At 38.0% G+C, this 25,216-nt stretch overlaps 1 protein-coding gene across 2 annotated transcripts; it reads left to right on the top strand.

The window, feature by feature from the left end:
• Nucleotides 1-804: 804 nt before the first annotated feature.
• LOC127449191 (kelch-like ECH-associated protein 1B) lies at nucleotides 805-23,963 on the top strand. 2 transcript variants are annotated; one of them, XM_051712444.1, is made up of 7 exons: nucleotides 805-915; nucleotides 3,279-4,281; nucleotides 4,416-4,661; nucleotides 9,770-10,446; nucleotides 13,409-13,614; nucleotides 15,017-15,193; nucleotides 22,097-23,963. In XM_051712444.1, exons 2-7 carry the CDS (start codon nucleotides 3,967-3,969, stop codon nucleotides 22,258-22,260), a joined length of 1,785 nt encoding a protein of 594 aa, XP_051568404.1. In that variant the 5' UTR covers nucleotides 805-915; nucleotides 3,279-3,966; the 3' UTR covers nucleotides 22,261-23,963. The 2 variants fall into 2 exon arrangements, with proteins under 2 accessions (XP_051568404.1, XP_051568405.1); XM_051712445.1 differs by having other exon boundaries at nucleotides 823-895.
• Nucleotides 23,964-25,216: the final 1,253 nt, after the last annotated feature.

Below are 25,216 nucleotides of genomic sequence, written 5' to 3'. Positions count from 1 at the left end.
CCCTGTCAAGTTTCTTCTCCATGAAAAGCATAGCCAGAGCATTAAGGCGATCTCGTGTCATGGTGTTTCTCAGGAAGGTCTTGATCCTCTTCAAAGTAGAGAAGCACCTCTCTGATTCTACTGTTGTCATGGGTGTGGTGATATGGATTTTGAGAAGACTGCCAGTCTCTGAAAAAGTACTCTGAAGGTTGGTCTCCATGAAAAACTGGTACAGAGGCATTGCACCACTGCTAGCTTTTATACAGTACATATGTAAAAAGTGTAAGAAATGTATATATATATATATATATATATATATATATATATATATATTTTTTTTTTTTTTTTTTTTTTTCATTTTTTTTTCATTAAAAATAATATGAATGTTGTATTTATAGTCCCACATAAACTTACAAAATGTATATCAGGGTAAGTTTCTTGCTGACATGGTGTATAGTACGCTACTAAGAACCATGGTATGGTAACTTGATGTTAAATATGTATTTAAATTAATAGATGCCATTAATGTTCCTTTTATTAGGCTAATATGAAAAGTTTTAATACTTTATTATTATTATTATAACTAATAAACTAATTCATTATACATAATAAACTGTTAAGCATTGTAGCTAATATGAGTGCAGTAATGTTCACGTTAACACGTTATCTTGTATTACCATGTATAAACTACATAAAAATATAAAATCAAATGTTATACAATAAATATAATTTTTGTTTAACTTAAATAGAGTTAATATGGGTTTGATTAATTGCTTGACGAGCTGCTGGTGTGCGCGTGCGTGCGGGGTTCGGGAGCGCGGGTGTCTCTGCTGTGCTTAGTCACGCTGAGTTTCTGCTTTCAATTTTCACACACACACACGCGCGCGTAGTCAGTGTGCGTCGCCGCTGATGATCCGTAAGTGTGAAGTTATTACGGTATGTGGTATTAATGAGAATTTAGACGTTAAATTACATATTTTCAGTGTCTTCTATGAGTCTGCTTAGATATATTTGCAGGTTGTCGCAGTCTGTTGCTTTATTGCTGATATTAAACTTGAACAGTAATAACACTGTTGTGTTGATAGATATATTTACCGCATCATGTTAATGAGGTTTGTGATCGTGTAGAAATGTCAGTGATTAATAGTTTGACACAACAACATTTTGCACAGAATATTGTAATACCACTGAAGCTTTAGTTTGAGTAAAAATAAGCGTTGTAAACTAATTTATTAAGTAATCTTTAAGCGCGGCGCTGCCGCTGTGCGTCACCGACGGAGATGTGCTGAAGGCCGGATTGAGTCTGAACTCCAGCCCGGGGTTTTTAGGCGTCTCTATGTTTTAATGCGAAAATGTGCGAATATGTCATATCATAGACACACTTTGAACGCTGTGTTGTATTTTTTCTTGCAGTGATCTGAAAGAGCATAATGACAGAGCATCAGTGAAGAGGGAATTTAGAGACATTTATCAAACTGTTTATGAAGTTTCAGACTAAAATTGTAAAATCAGTGTTATGTTAATTGCTTTTAGAATTAAAAACTGTGAGATTAAAGATTTATTTGCAGAATAGACATAAATATACATATTTCACAGACCTTTCCTGATCTGTGTCAAACTTTCTCTGCAATTCAGTGAAAATATTGCGATTCTGGAGATTGTTCATTACCTGGGCAGTTTGTGTATGTGTGTGTGTGTGTGTGTTATGTAGGCCTAGAACACACACACACTGGTCTTCTTTGTGGACATCTCTCACACACCATTGAACTTGAGTCCAGCTGAAATCGCTCTGTCACTGTTGTTCAGTCTACAGCAGTGATTCTCTTCTGGAGACGGGTCACTGGTCTGTTCTGATAGGTCACAGATAGCAAGGATTAACATTGTTAATAGCAAATAATAAAATGCAACTAACCATATAGGCTAACTGTGTATAGTTAATATAGCAAAGTAGAGACTTATCAACTTTTTTAAGCGAGAAGTATACATTTGGATATGATGCATCCAGTCAAACTACAGTATTTTGGCGCAAATGCACGTCACTTGGTAGAAGCTCGTCAAATTATACAGAAGTCGACGTGGACAGGTTGTGTGACTTGACACAAAGGACTCGTGAATGTTTCAAAAACGACTCGAGTCTCTTAACCTTAACTTTTAATATCGTAAAGGAAGAATTTGTGTCTTATTTGTAGGATTTTATTACATCTGCTTCACATTTCCCCGTGTTTCACTATCGATCGTACCCTTATTATAGAATTAGATGATGTATTTCCATGTAAACCCCGAAATGTGATAAGAGTCCCATTAAACTTGACGGCACCCGCCGTGCCATTTGTGCTCACATTTGGTTGTGCCCTCAGAAGCAGAAACTTTAGGAAGAACACTTCTCAAAGGTTAGTCACATAGCTAATATTATACTGTCGCAAACACTGGGTAGTATAGCTTCATAGCTCATTCCAGAGGTTGCATCATTTTAAACCTTGCACTTTTATTAATGTTTTCGTAGTATATATGGTCCATTACCGCCACCTACTGAGCTGGAAAGTGAAACGTCACAAGAAAGTCTTTCAGTGGAGTTAAAACATCAGCTGAAGATAATGAAATTGGTTAAATTTAATCAAAAAGAGGTCACACACCTTATGTAGGATGACATCCTAAACTGAGTGTATTTTAAAGATAGCTTACCCTATGAAATTTACTTGTAAACAAACAAGTTATGTCTAATTAATTGTTGAGGTCTAACAAACATGTGAAATGCAGTTTTGCCCCCATTAATGATATGAAATGTACAGTATGTATCGTGATAAATATCGATATCGAACTATTTGAAAAAATATTGTGAGTGGTTTTTTTTTTTTGGCCAGATCGCCCAGCCCTACATAATGATATTGCATCGCATTGCATTGTATATGTCATATTGCATTGCTTATATGCACATTCTGAGCCTTGTTGAACTGACCATGAGAAAAACTGCGGCACCTTTATTACGTACAGGATAAGTTAATTAAGTCTGTGAAATCATAAAATAAAATGAATAATTTTTTACAAGTTTAGGTAGAATCCTTTTAATATCCCAGATTTTTCAAAGATCATACATTTATAATTTTTTATTAGAGTATTAATATATAAGATGAAACATTTAGTAACTTGAGACTCGACTCAGACTCGTGACAAAAGACTCCAGACTTAACTCAGACTCCAGCTTAAAGACTTCAGACTTGACTCGGACTTCAGATGAAAGACTCATGAACATCTCTGGTTCAGATATCCAATGTAAATCTCTTCTGTGTTTGTTTTTACAGGACTCATAGTGACCAGAGGAAACCATTAAACTACTAAAAAAGAGACAGAATGATACACTTTTGTCACTGTTCTGCCGTTTGTGTACTGTGAAACTGCAGTGTGACGCTCACCCATAACGAGTCTGATATCTGTTCAATCATCTCAAAAGTTACTTAACAGTCAAATGACTTGCAGCCCAGTTTCTCATGTTGCTTTTCATCATGTAACTGCCTAGGAAGACATCTCATTATTATTGGGCTGTTAAATATAATATATTCTAGATGTTTCTTTTTCTCTCGAGGAAAAGACACAAATATGTGAGCGACAGACTGGTCGGCTTCTTCTCACCTGACAGGATCACTGCTGCTGTGCTTTTCCTGGTTCTTGCCATCACAAATCAAATCTGCATGTGTTTTATTTGAGCAGTACGAGCGTCAGGTGAAGGTGTACCACTAAATCAAATTCCCCTGCCAGATTATTCATGAAATGTCATCATTCGAGAGACATCACGGACCTAAATCTCCCAAAGATCACGTGTGTAGAAGACCGTGATCAGTGTGAATAATCATGAGCTGTGTGCCACGACCTTTTCTAACATTAAATCTGACCTGAGTGACCCGTAAGACTCACCTTGTCTTTCCTCAATCTGCTGAACATCGTTTGCTTGCACTGGCGAGCGAGGATGCGTGTGCCGGGCTGCAGCCGGTGATGATGTACGAGGCGTCTGGTATGACGGAATGTAAGGCGGAGGTCACTCCGTCCGCTCGGAATGGGCACCGCGTGTTCAGCTACACGCTAGAAAGCCATACGGCCGCCGCCTTCAATATCATGAACGAGTTGCGACTAGAGCGACAGCTCTGTGACGTCACGCTGAGGGTGAAATATAATGATCTGGAGGCCGTGGACTTTGTAGCTCATAAGGTGGTTTTGGCGTCTTCGTCGCCAGTGTTTCGTGCCATGTTCACTAATGGACTGAAGGAGTGCGGGATGGAGGTAGTGTCCATCGAGGGAATTCACCCTAAGGTAAAAGCAGCTCTGAACCAGGAACTACCAGCCCAATTGTTTTTTTGTTCTAGATTTCACTGTCTGAACATTCTAAAATCTGTATGTCATTCAGTAATGACGATGAGTTTGTAACTGTGACTGTTGTTTTTCAGGTGATGGGGCGATTGATTGAGTTTGCATACACGGCGAGCATCTCTGTGGGAGAGAAGTGTGTGATTCATGTGATGAATGGCGCTGTCATGTATCAGATCGACAGCGTGGTGAAGGCCTGCTGTGATTTCCTCGTACAACAGCTCGACCCGAGTAACGCCATTGGCATTGCAAACTTTGCCGAGCAGATCGGCTGCACGGAGCTTCATCAGAAAGCCCGAGAATACATCTACATGAACTTCAGTCAGGTCAGTCATGTTCATCATCTGCTGTAGTTTTTAGTGTTCTTTTTTTTTTTTTTTTTTTTTTCTCCCCAATTTGGAATGTCCAATTCCCAATGCACTCTAAGTCCTCGTGGTGGCATAGTGACTCGCCTCAATCCTGGTGGCGGAGGACGAATCTCAGTTGCCTCCGCGTCTGAGACAGTCAATCCACGCATCTTATCACGTACGTGGCTTGTTGAGCGCGTTAACGCAGAGACATAGTGCGTGTGGAGGCATCCACGCACAACTCACCACGCGCCCCACCGAGTGCAAACCACATTATAGCGACCACGAGGAGGTTACCCCATGTGACTCTACCCTCCCTAGCAACTGGGCCAATTTGGTTGCTTAGGAGACCTGGCTGGAGTCATTCAGCACATCCTGGGATTCGAACTCACGAACTCCAGGGGTGGTAGTCAGCGTCTTTTCTCGCTGAGCTACCCAAGCCCCCCAATTTTTATTGTTCTGATTAAACCTGGACATCTAAATGAGCTTCAGTCAGGTGCTGAAAGTATGTGACAGTTCTTTTTAAGCCTGTCGTGAATAATGAAATAATCAAGTGATTGCAGTTATTTGATCTAAAAGCGTTATAATGTTTCATATTTTGTTTTCTTTCCTAAGAAGGAAATACATACATTTTGACAGGAAAAGAAGAATATTTAGATTACAATTTCAGCACTTCAAAAATGTGATTAATTGCGATTATGAAAAATTATGCAATTAACCGTGATAAAAAATTTAATCGATTGACAGTACTAATGATAATTAGTCATCAGTCATGGCAATTATTTGTTTGAAAATTAATCGTCAGCCAAATTTCATAATCGTGACAGCCCGAGTTCTTCTAAACGTTCATCATCTGCTGTAGTTTCTCTGAGCTGTGGTTGACGCTCTGATTAAACCTTTACGACAGTCTGAGAGTTACGCAATCACACAAGAGTTTGACCGGTTTTACAGCATACTTCCCTGGACAGCTGTGATTCACATTCAGAAGAACTGCTGTCACATAACATCAGCAGTTATGACTTAAGTCTTATTCCATTAGTTTTACACATGTAAATTGGAAACTTTGTGTGACACAGCAAGATGTAAAGTGTGTTTCTGTGTTTTTGAATCAAAACATAACTGTATGCTGTAAGATTCTCGGTGCACTCGTGGCTTGAGAAACTAATCGGCGAAACGGGAAAATGTATCGACCGATGCCAGTTGTTTAAAAATTCAGAGTATTGCCCCATTTATCGCCCTCTGGAAATTATATACTGGCAACAACAGTGATGCGTCTGATGCATGTCTAGATCATTGAAAATAGCTAATTTGGAACACAAAAATGCATCCTGTAAGAACAGCCCTACTCTACCAGATTGATAAAATGCTAAATGGTTCGCTGTGGATTATAGGCTAATGAAAGTCTTGCTAAATTATATGGAAATAAAAAAAAATTTATTGACTTCTAAAGCCACTTTTTGTATTATTTAATCAGTGCTTTACTTGTTTGCAACAATAATGTAATGTCTTTGAATTATCTGAATTATTATTTATAATTATTATGATTATTATATATTGAATTCTTTATTTGGTGACCTGTTTCAGCAAATATTGATAAATGCGATTGATTGTGATTAACTTGAGTGACTAATCATCATGTTGTGTAATTAATTTGTTTAAAAATTGTAATCAATTGACAGCCTTTAAATAAACGTAAGACAAAATAATTATTCAGTGCTGTAGTTAATTATTTGAAAAATCAACTTAACTCTTAAAAAAAAATGTGATGCTGATCTGCTGGATTGCCTCACAGTGACTGGATGGGACAAGTAGCTGATCATCCAATAGCATAATTGACATGTACTGTAACATGTCAATGGGTTGATGTTTCTGGTTTCTAATGTCAGAAGTAGTGGTCGACCGAAATGGGTTTTTTAATGGCCGATGCCGATATCCAGAGAGCAGGGTGGCCAATAGGCCAATTCAATGCCGATATATAACACAATTTAATATAGTAAATAACATAAACATAAAATTGCTAAAAAAAAACAAACAAACAAACCAACTGTTATTTAGCACTATATTTACTCAATTTCACACAAAACTTTAGATAAAAAAGAATCTAAAAAAATAATATTGTATTTTAAATGGTAGGTAGCAGTTTCTTCTGATTTCTGTTTGGTCATCAAATTTTAGTAATTTATTTGAACGAACACATTTTTAATATATTAGGAAGGTCATAACAGTACACACAGTAGTCCAGCAACCATAGATGACATGTCCATGGTAGCAATCGCATTTTCTCAAAAATTACAGAATCAAACCAATTGTACATACAGTGCATAGTGAATAAGACATTTACTTATAGCACATGTGAAGCGCTTTTACTTTAAAGTTGCACCAGAGACTATTTAGCAGAGACTGGCCACATCTATTAAAATGAATGGGAAAAATCTGAACGGCCAACTGCAGTCAACGGATGTAGATAGGAAATCCCGCCTTACAGGTAAAAGAGCCAATCACCTTTTAGATACAGACAGCTGGGAAAATTGCGTTTTTTTTTTTTTTTTTTTTTAGCATAATCTGAGGTAAAGGAGCACCATATTTGAAATATGTTCTTTGATCGTAATCTTGACCAACCGTTAGAGATTTTTGTCTTTCTCCATTCAAGTAGATAAGAGCTGCACTTTCATGACTGGAAATAGCCTTCCAGGAGCATTCCAAACAGTATGTTTTCTGACAGTGGACTGACTTGCTAGAAAGACTTTGGTTGCACTCACGTGCTCACTTGACAGTTTAAGAGGCCTGGATCGCCTGCTTGGATTGTCGTCTTGATTTGTGAGAACTTTTGATCCTGATCCTGAAGTTTTTATTCTGGCTCATAGAATACGCACTTCAGAGGAAGACATTAGATGAGTGCTAGATGGGAAGAAAAGGCTGGATTTTGTGAGGTTCGTGAATTACGTCTGTTTAAATGAGATATTTGCAGATGGTATATAATAGCAGTTTTATTTATATTTGCCTTTTATCATTAGAAAAGTGACAGGGAACTGTTGAGGAGAGACTGTTAGAATATGTGCTTCAGAGGAAGATTTATGAGCGCTCCACATGATGTTGGATCTGCTGAAGTTGTGTGAGGTTGGTTTATTACATCTGTTTAAACGAGATATGCGCATATTTGCAGATGGTATATGATATTAGTTTGATTGATATTCGCCTTTTTATCATTAGACAAGACAGTTAAAAGTTACAGGGAACTGTTGAGGAGAGAGAGGGAGAATGAAACAGGTGAGCACTTTAAAATTATGAGCTCAAACGCATCTGCCTCTGATATGTGGACCGTTTAAATGAGACTGTGTTGTACACCGGTCTATTATTGTAACATGACGGAACGTAACAACAAAACGAACCGTGACTGGTCATTTACATGTCCCAGTCACTTCACATGCAAGCAGGCGATTCTCGGCGCCATCAAGAAACAAATCGGCCAAAGGGGAAAATTTATCGGCTGATGCCGATAATTTAAAAAAGTCAGAATATCGGCTGATTTATCGTCCTCGGCGATATATCAGTCAACCACTAGTCAGAAGTCCAAGGATTTGTTACAGTTCGGTTTAAACTCTTTTTGGACAGGAGAGGAAGTTTTGAGTTGTGAAAGTTTCAGTATGTTTTCATAATACAGCAAACTGTTTTATCTAAAAAGATCAAGAAACATTTGATTCCTCACAAAATTAACCGTTTGATGCAGCCCTCTATATAAATCACTTGGATATGCGACTAAAATATGAATTTTATTTGCCACTGGTGAGTAAAAATTCAGATTTTTCTCACCAGAGCTTGAGTTGTGTAGTGGCGAAGAAGAACTTGAGCACCCCGATCTTTTTACTGAATAAGAAGCCGGCGATTAGGAAGCTGGATTCAGCCTCGTCATTTACAGCATGTTGCGTCTCATGAGCATGCACCCTGAAGGAAACTGACCTTATTTGGCTGCAGTGGGTCCGGATCTGTCGTGATCGTGCTGTCTCCATCACTTTAGTTGAGCCTTGGAATGTCACGGACATTGCATTTAACGACATCAACTCTGATTATGGTTAAACTGTTTCCCAGAATTTTCATTCTCAACATTCTCCATTTTAAAGCAAGCCTACAGACCAGTTACGCACCTGTTGGACTTCAGTTTGAAGGTAAAAGTGTTGCAAAACTCGAGAGCTTGTAGATTTAAATTTGAGAATGTGTACAATAAATATTTGTACAAGCAAGTCATACACATTATACAAGTCAAAGTTTCCTTTTGCTTCGTTCCTTGTATTTTGTATCCAAAGATGAGACCCAGGCACCCCATTTTCATTTCATGTCTCTTTTAATATCCTTTGTTATTTACAGTCAGTTGATGATCAAAAAGTTAAAAATAAACATTATTTCTAATCATACATTGCACAGATGAGGGAAAACAACAGCGCAACTTCTCTCTCATTAATGTGTGCTCACTCAACTGTAAACACTTCTCTTAAAGAGACAGTACCAATTTAGTGCTTGTTATACATTTCAATGTAAACTCAATGTAAATCACACAAGTGAATGTAAAAAATTCAACAAACTGTAATGTAGTAAGTGTAATAATAAATGTGTAAATGCATGCATATTTAAAGGTACAATCATACATTGAAATATTTTAACTACAGAAAATATATGTAAATATGAAAGAATTTCACAAATACAAATCTTTAACAAATCTATGAAAGGGTTTGGTGATTTTTTTTTTATTGTCTTTTGTTCTTTTTGCATAGTAGTTTTGATATAGTAGCACTTAAATTGTTATGTATATATATATATATATATATATATATATATATATATATATATATATATATATATATATATATATAAATTTATTTATATATGTTGCCCCCTTCTCGGTTTACTTAATATCTTTTTTTAGTTTTCAGTTGTATTATGCTTACATGTTGTCAAAAGTCTGGCAGGTAAAAACAAAAATTTACTAGCCAATGGCGATTAATTCTCCAACATGTCCGTAAAGGGTTGTGAGGCCCGCAAATGTGTGTGAGATTCAGTCTAAAGATTGTCTGAAATGTATGTGTGTTTGTCAGGTGGCCACACAGGAGGAGTTCTTCAACCTGTCTCATTGTCAGCTGGTGACGTTGATCAGTCGTGACGAGCTGAACGTGCGCTGCGAGTCGGAGGTGTTTCATGCATGTGTGGACTGGGTTCAGTATGACCGCGAGAACCGCCGGCCGTACGTTCAGGCGCTGCTGCAGGCAGTCCGCTGTCACTCGCTCACACCGCATTTCCTGCAGCGGCAGCTGGAGCACTTTGAGTGGGATGCTCAGAGTAAAGATTACTTGTCACAGATCTTCCAGGATCTGACGCTACACAAGCCGACGAAACTCATCCCCTGCCGCACGCCCAAAGTCCCACAGCTCATCTACACGGCCGGGGGGTACTTTCGTCAGTCGCTCAGCTACCTGGAGGCGTTCAACCCCTGCACAGGCGTGTGGCTGCGGCTGGCGGATCTGCAGGTGCCTCGCAGCGGTCTGGCAGCGTGCGTGATCAGTGGGCTGCTGTACGCGGTGGGCGGGCGCAACAACGCGCCTGACGGCAACATGGACTCCAACACGCTGGACTGTTATAACCCCATGAACAACTGCTGGCTGCCGTGCGCACCTATGAGTGTCCCACGCAACCGCATCGGTGTGGGCGTGATCGATGGCATGATCTATGCCGTGGGTGGGTCACATGGATGCGTCCACCACAACAGTGTCGAGAGGTGAGCGGGGGGGGGGGGCACATTTCTCTTACAATGGTTTTATGAGATTGGTTTGTTAATGTGTTTTGTTTTATATTCTGCAACAATATACAAACAGACTTGCATGTATTTTAACTATTTAGCTCGTAAGGCAGCATTCAAACGATCTTAAGGTCAGTGATTCTTGAGACAAGGGTCAAAACAGAAAAACTGATTTCATGAATCAAGGAAGTTTTTGGATGAACATGTTGTGAAGTATTCACCTGTGTTTGGGTGCAATCTCCTGCTTCCATTTTCTCATAAAATGTGTTTTTATGAAGGTAAATTAGTGCCTAAAAGATGTAAAAGCATAAATGAAGTGACAAGCATCATAGAAAGATTTGCAAGCGCAAAGAAAGATTTGTGAAAGCATAAATCAGATTGCAAGCATAAAGAAAAATTTAAAGCACAGAGAACGTTTTGTAAATCTGTAAATCGTTTCAAAATCAAAAAGATTTGCAATATTCTAATCCTTTGCATAGGTGTAATTTGTGTGTTGTGATTCTGCAACTTCATATTAACAAGTAAATTTGATTTCTGATGTAATTTTTTTTTTTGCGCTTACACTTTTCGCCTAAATCTGGCCAAAAACATTGCAAAGCTGCAATCAGCGTTGTGCAAGCAAAGAAAGGGTGTCGTGAACAGCAAAAAGAATAAACCGCATAGATTCAGTCTGTCTGTGTACAAATAAACAATTGCAAATGTGTAAATGACTTGTTTATGGCAAAAGTATTTTCCTTAAATAATTAGGTTTTCGTTGACCAGCTTACTCTGACCTGATTGGTTATATAACATGATAGACAGCTTCTTCTTCAAATGGCTCAGTGTCGTTTCACAGGCAGAATGGAAACTTTTCTCTCTTAAATAGAAATCTTAAATAATAGCTAATTTACATTTCTTTTATTGTGTGTGAAGCATCAGTTTCTGATATAAATATGAATCTTGTTATTGTTAATTATTTTAATTATAATTACGATGGATGGATAGATAGTTTAAGATTTCTATTTAAAGGAGGAGAGTTGCCGTTCTGCCTGTGAAACAACATTGAGCCATTTGAAGAAGAAACTGTCTATCATGTTATATAACCAATCAGGTCAGAGTAAACTGGTCAACAAAAACCTCATTTGATTGGATGCAGTCCTCCTCGTGTTGCAAAACTCTTTTCAGTGAGAAAGTCATGCCAAAAGTGTGTGCGCAAGACTGTACTATACATCGGATTATTTAAGGAAAATACTTTGGCCACAAACACAAGTCAAGTCATTTACACTTTTGCAATTGTTTATTTTTACACACACAGACTGAATCTACGTGGTTTATCTGTTTTGCTGTTCATGATACCGTTTCTTTGCTTGCACATAGCTGATTGCAGCTTTGCAATGTTTTGAGGCAGATTTAGGCAAAAAAACGGAAGTCAGAAGAATACAGATCAGATTTACTTTGTATTAATATATAATATAATAGAGATTACAGGAGTTATCTTTGATCTTCTGCTGTAGTTTGTCTTTATTTTATTAGCATTCTAAGTTAAGCATCACTTGTACAGTTGCTTCCAGTGATTTAATCAAACCTCTAGCAGTATAAACATTCAATGTGTAAGTGGTCCTGTGCTTTTATGCTCCAGACATCATGTGTGTTGTTGAGGAGAGGTGTGCTGTTACTTTACTAAGAGATCACCTGAAAAAAAAAAAAACATAGACTTGCATATCTAGAGAGCAGAAAATCACAGAGACTTGAGGGTGATAGTAAATAGCAACACTCTAGAACCCATACAGAACATTTTAGTAACCGCTTAGCAACGCCATGCAATTATTACATGTGTGACGTTGACAAGCATGCACGTTTTCTTAAGGAATGTTAAAGTCTAGTTTTATGCAACTGTCTCCTTTGACAGAGTTTTGATTTGTTTATGATCACAGTGGAGTGTTCACGTCCTTCACCTTATTAAATTACAGCGCTGGTCAGGTTACCATGACAATACATTCTTTGATGTTTTTGGAGATAAAAGATGAGGAAGTGGAGTTATGTCAACACTGATGATAAATAATGAGTTGAAGGAACAGAAACCAGATATTAATAAACACTGAAACACTCTGGACTGTACAGGAAGTTATAAAAGACACAGCTGTCTGTCTTTCTGTCGTGTCAGGGTAATCACTTACCGGTGTGTTCTGTTAGATTTTCACAAGATTTGACTCAATTATCCACTTGATAACCAACTTAAATTACCAAATGCTACCAATGCTAGTTCTAATGAAGAAATAGGACTGTGAATAATAAATATTAAACGAGTAGGTTAGGTTTATTAGTTGTCATTGTTTAAAGGGATAGTTTACCCAAAAATGAAAATTCTCTCATCATTTACTCACCGTCATGACATTCCAGGTGAGCATGAAAAATAGAAAAATATCTCAGCTCAGTAGGTCCTTAAAGTGCAAGTGGATGGTGATCCGACTTTTGAAGCTCCAAAAAGAACAGACAGTCAGCATAAACGTCACACATACGTCACAGCTGTTAAATTAAGTATTTTTTTTAACTATAATCCATCGCTTCCGGTCAGTATCAGTATGTGCTTAAGAAGACATTCATTTTATAGCTGGAGTCGTATCAATGACGTTTATGCTGACTGTCTGTGATTTTTGGAGCTTCAAATCTCTGATCACCATCCACTTGCATTTTAAGGACCTACTGAGCTGAAATATTTCTATTTTTCTTCAAATGTGTTCTGGTGAAGAAAGAAAGTCATACACAACTGGGATATCATGAGGAGGAGTGAATAATGAGAGAAGTTTCATTTTTGGGTGAACTATCCCTTTAAGCTTGCAACTATACATGTATGATTAGCCTATTTGATATAAGGATAACTTGTATAAGTATGAATATCCAAGAATATGTTATAAATGTGAACATACAGTATCATTTTGTTTTTGCAATTTGTTTGTTTCAGGTACGACCCAGAGAGAGACTGTTGGCAGTTGGTGGCTCCCATGTTGACGCGGCGTATCGGAGTGAGCGTGGCCGTGATAAATCGTCTGCTGTATGCGGTGGGCGGGTTTGATGGGACACACCGGTTGAGTTCAGCTGAATGTTACAACCCCGAGAGAGACGAGTGGAGGAGCGTCGCATCCATGAACACAGTGCGCAGTGGTGCAGGTGAGATCACATCATACACGCACGTCTACTCCTACAGTAATGTGCACGAGTAATCGAGTACTCATTCTGCACCAGCAACTTGATTATTAAAAACACTACTCGAATATCGCATTCATTTTCCCTTCCGCATTTGCCTGCCGTAGGAGCTCTGAATTACACCGTTTTCCCTCCGAATCTCTCACAAATCTCGCAGTTACAGTTGAGTCCACTCGGGGGGCACTGTGGATGTGTGTCTTCGAGGTGTTGGAAGAGAGGAGGAGATATCATGGCATCTGTGCTTCTAAAGCATAGCCATGTTATATTACAAGGCAATATTTGTAATATTTAGATTTATTTATTTTTTTTCAATTAAAATGTTTTATTGACTCAAACATATAACAAAGAAAAAACACAACATTTATACACTGAGTCAACATTTAACCCCCATTATTACCCCTCCCCCTCCCCAATCACCAACCCCACCCCGACATCTCTTATACATATAGATCAGGTGGGGTTTATTCGGGCCGAAGCTCTTCTGATATCATTAGGCGTTTCATGTGGTCAGTGGCGAATGATCAGACTCTGGTAATATTTAGATTCTTATTGAATTCTACTATATTTGTATTCGGTTCTTGTTGGGAGTCATGCAAACCAACCTATGAGGATCAGCTTTTATTGGCGGAAAGAAAATGCGATGCGAACTCTGAAGCTGATCAGACCAGTATGTGTGTATGTGCGTGAAATCTCTTAACACAGGCAGAGTGCATTTTATAAAAAGCAAACTTTCACCACTTGTTTTTCTGAATAATAACATGTTAAATGATAAAAATGTAATAGCCTTATGTAGACTCAGATTTCATGTCTGTGTGTTACCCTCATGCCGTCAGTATTGGTTTCTATGTAAGCTCTGGGTGAGTGCAAATATTATTTATTTTTTTATCTTTTTTTTTTTTTTTTTTTACATTTTTATTAATGCATATTGTTCATTTAATTTTTTTTCCCAAAAGAAAAGCATATTTTGTTGATGTTATCTTATTTTGAAACCGTTTCTTGGTAACGTTTATGAATAAAACAAAATATGAATTTCACATACGTGTCATACGTGTTATTTTTAATGCGCATTTTAATTTACGAGTAATTGGGTGCTCGTTTTTTGTGAGTTAGTGTACTCGGCTACAAAATTACTCAAATGCACATCCCTGGAGTGATGATGCATGCCAGACACCATTTGTTCTTATGTGTAATTGAACGCCATGCTCTGATTGAAAGATGTAGAATGAAGAATGAGATTTGAGAGCTGCAGCAGAGGGGACGATTTTTGGTCTGTTCCTCACACAACTATCTTAGGACTTTAGAAGATTTGGAATTTTGCACACAATACTCCATGTTATCATGCGTGTCATGTGATCTGTGTGTGCAGGTGTTTGCGCGCTTGGGAACTACATCTACGTGATGGGCGGATACGATGGCACGAATCAGCTGAACACAGTGGAGCGTTACGATGTTGAAACGGACAGCTGGAGTTTCACCGCGTCCATGCGACACAGACGGAGCGCACTCGGAGTCACCACACACCACGGACGCATCTATGTGCTGGGTACACGCTCACATTTAACATGTTATTCACTGGACACCATTTCAACGTTATTGGTAAAGTGAGAAAGAGGCAGAAATCAACTCAAAATTATCAGCTAAATCTTCATGTGGCAGCTCCACATAGAATTTGTGCTGAAATCTGCTGGAGTTTTGTGGTCACCTGTCCCATGTGTGTTTATTAAATATTGTGGCTTTTTACACAGCTCTCTGGAATATGTGATTCTGATTGGTTGGCATCATTCAGTGTTAAAATATATTTCTGAATAATGATTGTTGTCCACAGCAATAATATATAGATATGTGATCGCTCATCAGGAGAAACTCTGTTTCTTACGTAGCTGTGCTTGTGTTCTGTTTCTCAGCACTTTCTGTAAGATTCCACTTAGATCAATATTTCATGTCCATTTATTTGTTTATGTAAGAAGCAGTGTAATAAGTGGGATAAAATACAGTCAGCTTTTTCTCTAGGTTTATGTTTGATAATGACTAGGAATGCTCCAATCGATCAGCCACCGATCGAATGATATTCACGTCCTATGGCTCGATCGGTGATCTGTAATTTGGTTGATCGCATAAACCGATTGCTCATGTCGCAAAAGACAGGCCGCTCCTTTAAGACTTCAGCAGCACTGTCATGGTAAAACGGAGTGTGGGAATACTGGCATAGTGTTTTAAGACAAACTTTATTCAGAACGATGCAGTGGGAGAGGTATGGCGAATATGAAAAGTTTGTGTACTGTACTGTTAATGTGGTGTTACACATGCGACAAGACAAAGGGAAAACAGTGCGAGCTGTGAAACGGTCCTTACTTTCTTTCATGGCGGCAACCATGATCTCAGTAATAATTGTGAGTTACAAAATGTGGTGTAATTTAAACATCTTTATTAAATATCTCCCGATTAATCTGCATTTACAATAGTACCTGTAAAGTCTAGAAACATGTGTTCTTTCTCTGCTTTCCTTTCATCTCTTGCCCTCATGAGAGAGCGCGTGTTCCCCTCATTAAAGTTCAAGCAGAAACAAGTGAAAAATGAACTATTAATACAGTCATCCAACTAAATGAAAAGGCAGGGAAGGAATTTATAAATATAATTATAATCTTTATACAATATTAAGCTAAAATATAATGTATTAAATATAATGCAAAAATAAAATAGAAATAAACGAAGGAATAATAATTATGTGAAATAATGACAATGAATCAATAACCAAAACACATCACATTTAATTGCACCTATGGGTCATCAGTTTGTCTTCAGATTGACACTAAGCTTCATTTTTTTAAAAGGCTATCTATCTTAATATAGAGAATAGTTTGTTAGCATACACTTGTTTTAAAGTCTTATTAAAAAAATACATAAAGCTTTTTTTTTCTGATTAACAATTTTTTATTGATTTACATATTGAACACCGAGAAACAAAATTTATATATACAGAATCAACAATTAACCGCCACCATCACCCCACCCCGGCCTCCAACAACATCCCAGTGGTCGTACATGATTACAGACACACATATATAATATGTATATATTATAATATGTATATTATAATAATAATCACACCTCTAGCAACGTCAGATATCCGCCCCATTTCTCTATAACCAAATTCAATTTTCCTAGTCTTCTAAATGACCCTTCCTCAAAGGCCACCACCCTCCCCATCTCCGAGCACCACTCCTGAAATGAGGGCGCTCCAGCTGACCTCCAACCCCTTAAAAGAATCTGTGTGCCGATCATGACGCTGGTTAGGACCCAACTCTTTGTCTATTCTCAACATCGATTTTCTCCTGGATCTTAAAACACCCCCAAAAGACATGGGCTATGTCTCAATCCTCTAATTGGCATCCCAAGCAGGTGGGTGTGTCTTTAAGACCAAGCCTATACAATCTAGAGGGGGTCCAATAGAATCGATGTAAAATCTTGTATTCCACAAGGCGCAACCTTGCATCTCTAGATGCACATTTTTTAGAATCCTAGCCCACTCTCCCTCCTCCAATACCAAGTTTAAATAATATATATCTTGAGAGAAGTTGAAGCTCTGTCCCCCAGGCTCTGAATTAGCAGGGAGTAATAAACTGAAGCCTCATGACCTTTCCAATAGCAGTAATCACCACTCCCAGAGTATCTGCCGCTTTAGGGGGGTGTATGCTACTCCCAAAAATAGTACAGAGCAGGTGGCGCAGCTGTAAATATCTAAAGAACTGAGATCTGTGAATCCCAAAATGTTGAACCAGATTTTAAAAGGATCTCAACACTCCGCTCATATAGGTCACCGAGTGTATTAACCTCCCTCACAATCCACTCTGACCAGCAGAAAGGGGACTTATTAATACATAATTTGGGGTTCTGCCATAAGCTTGAGGCAACATTTAAATAAATGTCAGAATTAAACACTCTGGACACTTTTGTCCATACCGAGTGTAAATGCGAGATATCGGGGTGTAATTTTTACATCTCTGGTTAGTTTAATAAAAAGAATTTGCAATGGGGAAATATAGGCAAGAACTTCCTGTTCAATACAAAACTAGTGATGGGCTTTCTCAGGTGGATGCAACCAATGAGCCAAATGTCTGAGACCGAACACATAATAATAAAAAAAAAACCTTGGGTAGGCCTAGCCCACCTTTGTCAATCGGCCTATGCAGTTTACTGAAATGTAATCTGGGACGCTTACCATTCCAAATGAAGGACTTCGCTATGCTATCAAATTGCTTGAAATAAGAGAGGGGGACATCTGTAGGGAGTGACTGTAGCAGGTAGTGGAATTTTGGAATACAATTAATTTTAATAACATTAACCGTCCCAATCATGCCCACATCGCTTGAAAACCTTTTTATTAAAGGGTCAAAATTAACTCTAACTTAATCACCCAAATTTGCTGGGAATAAAATACCCAAATACTTAATGCTCTGTTTGGGCCACTGAAAGGCACCCAGCTGAAAGGCCGTTATTGGGCAGTACACTGTCAGAGCCAAAGCTTCGGATTTAGACCAATTAACTCTGTATCCTGAGAATTTAGAAAAGGAATTAATAATTCTGTGGAGGCAAGGCATAGATCTAGAAGGGTCAGAGATGAATAATAAAATATCATCTGCGTAAAGCAGAAGCTTATGCGCCACACCTCCCGCCATCACCCCGGAAAATCATCCTCCTTTCTTATCGTGGCTGCTAATTGTTCCAGGGCAAGACAGAACAATAATGGGGAAAGAGGGCAACCCTATCCAGAGTAAAATAATCTGAAATTAATGCATTTGTTTGTACTGCCACTACTGGGTGTCTATAAAGTAACTTAATCCATCCAATAAAAGTATTCCTGAACCCGTATATTTACAAAATCTTAAAAAGATAATCCCATTCTACCATATCAAATGCCTTTTCGGCGTCAAGTGAGATGGCCGCGATTGGAGTCTGCTCATTCGCCACTGACCACATAATATTGATGAAACGCCTAATGTTATCAGAAGAGCTGCGGCCCAAATAAACCCCACCTGATCTGTATGTATAAGAGATGTCATAACTTAATCGGTTAGCCAGAATTCTTGACAATATTTTTACATCTAGCTGGATCAGGGAAATTGGATGGTAACTCTTACACTCGCTTGGATCTTTGTCCTTTTTAAGAATCGGACTGATCCGGGCTTGTGTCATGGTTGGCGGAAGCTTTCCATTCTTTAATGATTCCATATAAACTTCTAACAAAAGTGCAATCGGGTCAATTTTCTGAGGCCATCAGACGACATTCGGCGCTTCAGTTCTGCCTCGGCACTTATAATATTCCCTTCCAACTCCACGAGTTCTCGTGCCTTGGATTTTTTGATGAATGAGGCATACTGTATGATCCGACCCCTAAGAACCGCTTTAAGTGCCTCCCAAGCCACGCCCACATAGGATACTGAGGACCAGTTGGTCTCCATATAAATATTGATTCCAGCCTTAACATTTGTTGGAATTCAGGATCCACAACAGATGAAATGAGGGACTTAGGGATATATATATATAAAAATAAATCTTATGGACTGATGAAAAAAGTGTAGTCCCTACCAGATGGGTTTAAAAGTCTCCAAATATCTGTAAGACCAAAATTGTTTTGCACGCGTCGTCGTCATCCAACTCGCCAACTGGATCCTTGGCGCTTTCAACGTTCTGCGTCGTGCTTGTTGAGAATGCACAGAACGACTGCTTCATTCGGGACGTCATTCAGGTAAGTCATCTTTATCTTAGTGAATCCAAAGAGTCCGTGAAAAATGGACACCAAACAGATGGATTGGTACTCATAAAAACATGTAGTGTCATTTTTATTAACAGTAATTTTCACTTCGGTGAGAAACTGCAAAGGACATGACAACGTATAAGTTACAAAACGTTGTAAAACCTTAACATTTTGGAATTCTTGCTTGTCTGTGTGATATCCATTAAAGCAACATTATAGACTACATATAGACTGAAATCACGAAATGGCCTTAAACAATTTTAAGGCCATTCCAAGATTTAATGGTTTACAACAATACAAATGCTTGACTTACTCCTCGTTTCTAAGTCACGCTGGAACAATGGGTCTACTTAAATGTACTAAAACTGCAAAATGCTGTGTTTTTAAATACTATTATTACATGCGGATTAATGCCGACAGCACTGCATGAGTTAGAGGTGCCATCTAGCGGCTGTGTGTGGAGCTCTCCTGAGCCCACAGTATTAAGTTTTTACGCATGCAAATTATTGCTGAAATTAATTATTGCTGATGCAAAGTAGTGAAGGAATGCCATTTGTTAATCATATTTAACACCAGCATAAGACAGCTTTGCACAAAGTATTAACCTATTTGATTAAACATTGTTAGTTGACTATTAAAATGCTAAAAAACAAAATTTACTGATAAAACTAAAATTACCAATCAGAATTGAGTAATTACAATGGTTCGTATTTTGTGTGGCCAAATGTGAAATATTTATTTCAGGAAAATAGTTGCTTATAGGATTTAGCCTCCTTCCTGATGTTGACTTATGACTTATAATTGATTTAACATTTTATTATTAACATTAGAGACTATTTGTTGTGTTGTATTTGTCATTTTACTGTCAGATAAATGAATTACATTCATCTTTGTTTCAAGCATACCATAAACTTACGGCTAGGATAGATGTGAACAGCCCTGAAGTAAAGACAATTGATGAAGGGGTAAAAAATCATTTTAAATGGAGTTGGTTGCAGGAGAGTGTCCAGGTTGAAGGGTGCACCCTTTCACTGAATTGTTTCAGTAAAATCAGTGAACCAGGCAAGGCAATTTGCAACATATGTAACCAACCTATTAATTATGGAGCAAATGGTAAGACTGCACTGTGGAAACATATGGAGCATCCAAAAGACATAAAAAAAAATTTGAGAATCCAACAGCAAAACATGCACATTGAGATAGCACCCACAGATTATGCTATTGTTGTGGCTTCTCACAGCGAACGTCCAAGGTCAATTCCTCCTCTGTGTGACCTAATATAATATATGGTGTGTATGTGGCACGGGTGGGGGGGATGTTGCTGGGGTTGCGGCCTTCCTTCCTTCTTTTTTGACCTTGGCTGATCACATGCCTGATTTGACATTGACATATTAGAAAAAATAGATTGTGTCAAAAACAAAATTATAAAGACCACATTCCAACATTAGAGCAGCAAACAAACCCCGAACTTCCCCCAGAACAAAAAAAAAAAAAACAGAAAAAAGAAAAACGTCCGCATAAACAACTCGCACGACAGAGCCAACTGCCGTCCATCTCTCCAAACTCAAAACAGTCCATGTACACCTATGAGAGCCCCCGCGACAAATTTGCAGTCGGATTACTCAAGACCGGTGCTTCTATACAAATTTTGTGAGACAGAATTACACAGCAGAAAATAATCTATAAAACAAACTCACACAAAGACGTGTAGATTCATCCACATAACTGTTCCAAAGGTGTGTTCCTCCACAAAACAAACTCCAGCCGCTAGGTGGAACCAGCACAAAAAAAAAAAAAAAGGTGCCCAGTTTCCTCGGACAGGCAAGTGAATGTTCAGAGAGTCAGGCCCACTCGGCTGTTACACGAGTGCAAAAATATGCCCTAATAACTCCAATGTTTTGCAAGAAATATTCCACAGAACAAACTCCAATCAATAGGAGGCGTAAGAACAAAGAACGTGCAGATTCATCCACATAACTGTTCCAAAGGTGTGTTACTCCACAAAACAAACTCCAGCCGCCAGGCAGAACCAGCACAAAAAAGAAACAAAGGCGCTCAGTTCCTCGGACGAACAAGTGAATGTTCAGTGAGTCAGGTCCACTCGGCTGCATAGAAAGTATCAAACAATTACCTACTCATTCCATTGACTCTATGCAGGACATTGCTTGCTGTGGGCAGGTAAACAGCCATCCTTGGTATCCATTCTCAATTGGGCCGGGAACATCTGTGCAAAAGCGACCTTCCGTTGATATTAGAGTTTCTTGCCTCCAAAAAATAACGCTTTTTTAATAAGCCTTTTAAACTATTTATTTATTTATTTATTTTTGTCAGTAAAAACTAGGCAAATTGATATTACTGGGAAGAGGAAAATATAATTAATAGTGACTGTGTGCAGAAAGCTTACATATAGCCAGTTATGGCAGAGATCCCGATAAAAGGTGAAATGATCTGTGTCTGACGATCAGGTGATAAGATCGGTATTGGCTGAAAAAAATCCTCATTGGAGCATCCCTAATAAGGATTATCTCTTGTAATATATGATGATTCTTTACACTAGCAATAAGAGCTGTTTTACATTTATTCATGTGTAGACTTGCAGTGCATTCAAGCTCTGCACTGATATTATTGAACCAAAGTATTTCATTCATTCTACTGAAATTAATTTGCATGTGTAATTCTCTCTGTCTGTAGGTGGTTATGATGGAAACACTTTTCTGGACAGTGTGGAGTGTTTTAACCCAGAAACAGATACGTGGACTGAGGTGACTAAAATGACTTCTGGTAGGAGCGGGGTCGGGGTCGCTGTAACCATGGAGCCATGCCAAAAAGATCTCAACCCGTGTCAAAAACATTAGTGCCCTAATCTGTCTCTCTTCATTAAAGGGATAGTTCACCCAAAAATGAAAATTCTCATTTATTCACCCTCATGCCATCCCAGATGTATTTGAATTTCTTTGTTCTGCAGAACACAAACAAAGATTTTTAGAAGAGCATCTCAGCTCTGTTGGTCCATATAATGCAAGTGAATGGTGACCAGACCTCAGAAGGTCCAAAAAATGACAAAGGAGGCATAAAAGTAACCATATGACTCTGTTGGTTAAATACATATCTTCTGAAGCAATATGATAGGTGTGGGTGAGAAACAAATCAATATTTAAGTCCTTTTTTACTATCAATCTCCACCTTAGACCAGCCCCAACCAGTGGGTGGCTGAAGGTGAAAGTCACAATTTACAGTTAAAAAAGGACTTAAATATTAATTTGATTAATAACCCACACTTATGATATTGCTTCAGAAGATATAGATTTAACCACTGGAGTCTTCTGGATTACTTTTACATGTATACTGCCTTTTGGGCCTTCAAAGTTCTGGTCACCATTCACTTGCTTTGTGAGAACCATCAGAGCTGAAATAGTCTTAAAAATCTTTGTGTTCTTCAGAAGAAAGTAAGTCATACACATCTGGGATGGCATGAGGGTAAGTAAATGATGAGAGAATTTTCGTTTTTAGGTGAACTGTCTCTTTAATTACCTTTCTCTGTGTGTCATTAGCACACAATAAATGTATTCAGACTTCAGTCACAGTATAAATGAAACGGGATCTTCAGCGGAGCTTGAAATGTCATGATTTGACTATCAAATGAAAAATGGGCTTGAGGAGTTTTTCTGCACGATTCATTTCTTCAATTGCCAATGTCTTAGTCGAGCAGAGAACCCTCAGTGTGAAGATGAATCACAGCAGAACTTACAGAAGACCAAGTCATACTGTGCTTTACGTTCACATTTGCGTGGATGTCCAGCTCTGCGTCTGTGTTTAATAAAGCTCATGACCCCCCCGCATCAATATCTGCTCACCGCAGACGGTGCAGTGTCAGTGTGCCACCAACACAATACTGTCATATAGGAGGTCTGAACCCAAAAGACCCGACTCTCAGCTAATAAAGTTTAAAATCACATTTGACTGCGGTCAAGCTGTTTGCCTAAAAACACCCCAAACGTTTTGTATTCTGTTTTTTACATCAAGATTTTGATGACCCTTTGACTCAAGATTTTGAAGTCAGTATCTTTCACAGAAATTAGCTGAAGATCAACCGGAGAACTTCAGAAATGTATAAACCTACAAGAAAAAAAAAAAAAAGAGTTTTGAAGCAATTCTGGATTTCTCAACTTGTATTCCAGCCTACAGATGCATTTGATGCCAACAAATGTAGCTTTTGCTCAAATGAAAGATAATTTTCACCACCTATGTTTGTAAAACCAATTTAAGCTGCTATTTCCAGGGAGTTTTGTACATTGGTGTTGCATGAAGTCTTGTACATTGTTTTTCTTTTATTTATTTGAGACATTTTTTTGAGAGACTTTGTTCTTGGTTGATTAGCTCATGTTAAAACTCGATGGACTGAACTTGGGTTCGTCTTTACAAATCAAGCTTTTTGTTTACAAAGAGATTCGTCATTGATCACTGAAGTATAAAAGGTTGTTTAAATTCTGCTTTGTAAATTTTACAGCAACCAGTACATTGTACAAATATTGTATATTAAAAGCTGACGTTTCTTGTGGTTTGTCTTGATTTGTGAGTCTCGTGCACCGTCATGAATGAGCCGCTCAGTGGCGCCAAACCTCAAAATATTAGAGGCGCAAGCTGAGTACTTGCCTGTATGATGCGCAAACACGATAAATCACGATATCTGCTTAAATAAATATAAACGTTTGAAATATGATCTTACTAAAAAAAATTATATTTAAGTTTTGATGTTGACGTAATACTGAAGATAATCTTTATTTCAAACAATGAAGAGTCCTAACACCTGCTTCTGTGTTCAAACAAAGGTACGATTATACTAAAACGTTTTTGTAGAACCGATGGATGTAATGTTATAGATGTATATAGAGCACTAAGATTTAGACTGTTTTTAGTTGAGGATTTAATCTGATGCCAGTTTGTGCGTGCGGTACAAATTTCACAGCGGAATGTCAATCGGACAGTGAAATATAAGTATTTAATATTAATGTGTTGCCAGTATGTTTAAATCTGTTTATATTACGGTTTTAATTATTGTTTGCTTCGTCTCTGACCCATTTTGTTACGCTGAAACTTATTCTTGAACGCGGCCACCCACAAAATCACCTTTACACCGAAGAAAAATGCCTGCTAATCAAAGTGGTTTAGTTTTACAAATATTTTATATGTCAGTATTCAGATTTAAAGCCGATAAGATGGTAAGACACTTCTAGATCTGCCGGGAGACAAACAGTGAGACAGATCTCACTTAAAGTGAGTTTAAGATCACTTGCATTTGTGATTCCAGCAAATTTTCAACTAGACGTTCTACGATTTCATACGAGCAGGTTTATATATGAAACAATATCATGTTCATTGTGTTAAATTAGCCTAAGGCGTCTCATTTTTTCATTTAGTCTAAACTCATTTAGTTTCTGATCAATAGTAATCCTTACAAAAAGCGCAGACACAAAGTAAATGCACGCTTTCCTTCGGTCATGAATTAGCAGCTTGTATTCTGAGATGACTTAAAAAACATTACATCAGGAATACATCTAACATTCATTGATTAAGCCTATTTGATCTGTATCAGACAAAAATTCTCTATTTACTGTATTAACTGTATTTTAACTATAATAATTATTTTGCGTCATGATTTCCTGTGATTTAGTACTAAAATACCTGTCATAACTGAAGGTTTTAGGAATAAAGGTGTCAGGATTTTTCATTGAGCACTTAATTCTTCTCTCCCGCTCTCTATCCGTGGCAGATGTGAAGATGATTCCTGTGAATGAGTACAGGTGTTGTGCT

The sequence above is a fragment of the Myxocyprinus asiaticus genome, chromosome 12 (assembly GCF_019703515.2).
Source record: "Myxocyprinus asiaticus isolate MX2 ecotype Aquarium Trade chromosome 12, UBuf_Myxa_2, whole genome shotgun sequence".
Taxonomy (NCBI): domain Eukaryota; kingdom Metazoa; phylum Chordata; class Actinopteri; order Cypriniformes; family Catostomidae; genus Myxocyprinus; species Myxocyprinus asiaticus.
Note: the sequence above shows the minus strand (reverse complement) of the source record. Positions and strands in the feature narration are given on the sequence as shown.

Excerpts from the sequence above, each read along its gene's own strand:
- LOC127449191 (XM_051712444.1), top strand. The coding sequence starts at position 3,967 with ATGATGTACGAGGCGTCTGGTATGACGGAATGTAAGGCGGAGGTCACT. Across the intron at positions 4,282-4,415 it reads TCGAGGGAATTCACCCTAAG|GTGATGGGGCGATTGATTGA; the intron begins GTAAAAGCAGCT and ends GTTGTTTTTCAG. Across the intron at positions 4,662-9,769 it reads TCTACATGAACTTCAGTCAG|GTGGCCACACAGGAGGAGTT; the intron begins GTCAGTCATGTT and ends TGTGTTTGTCAG.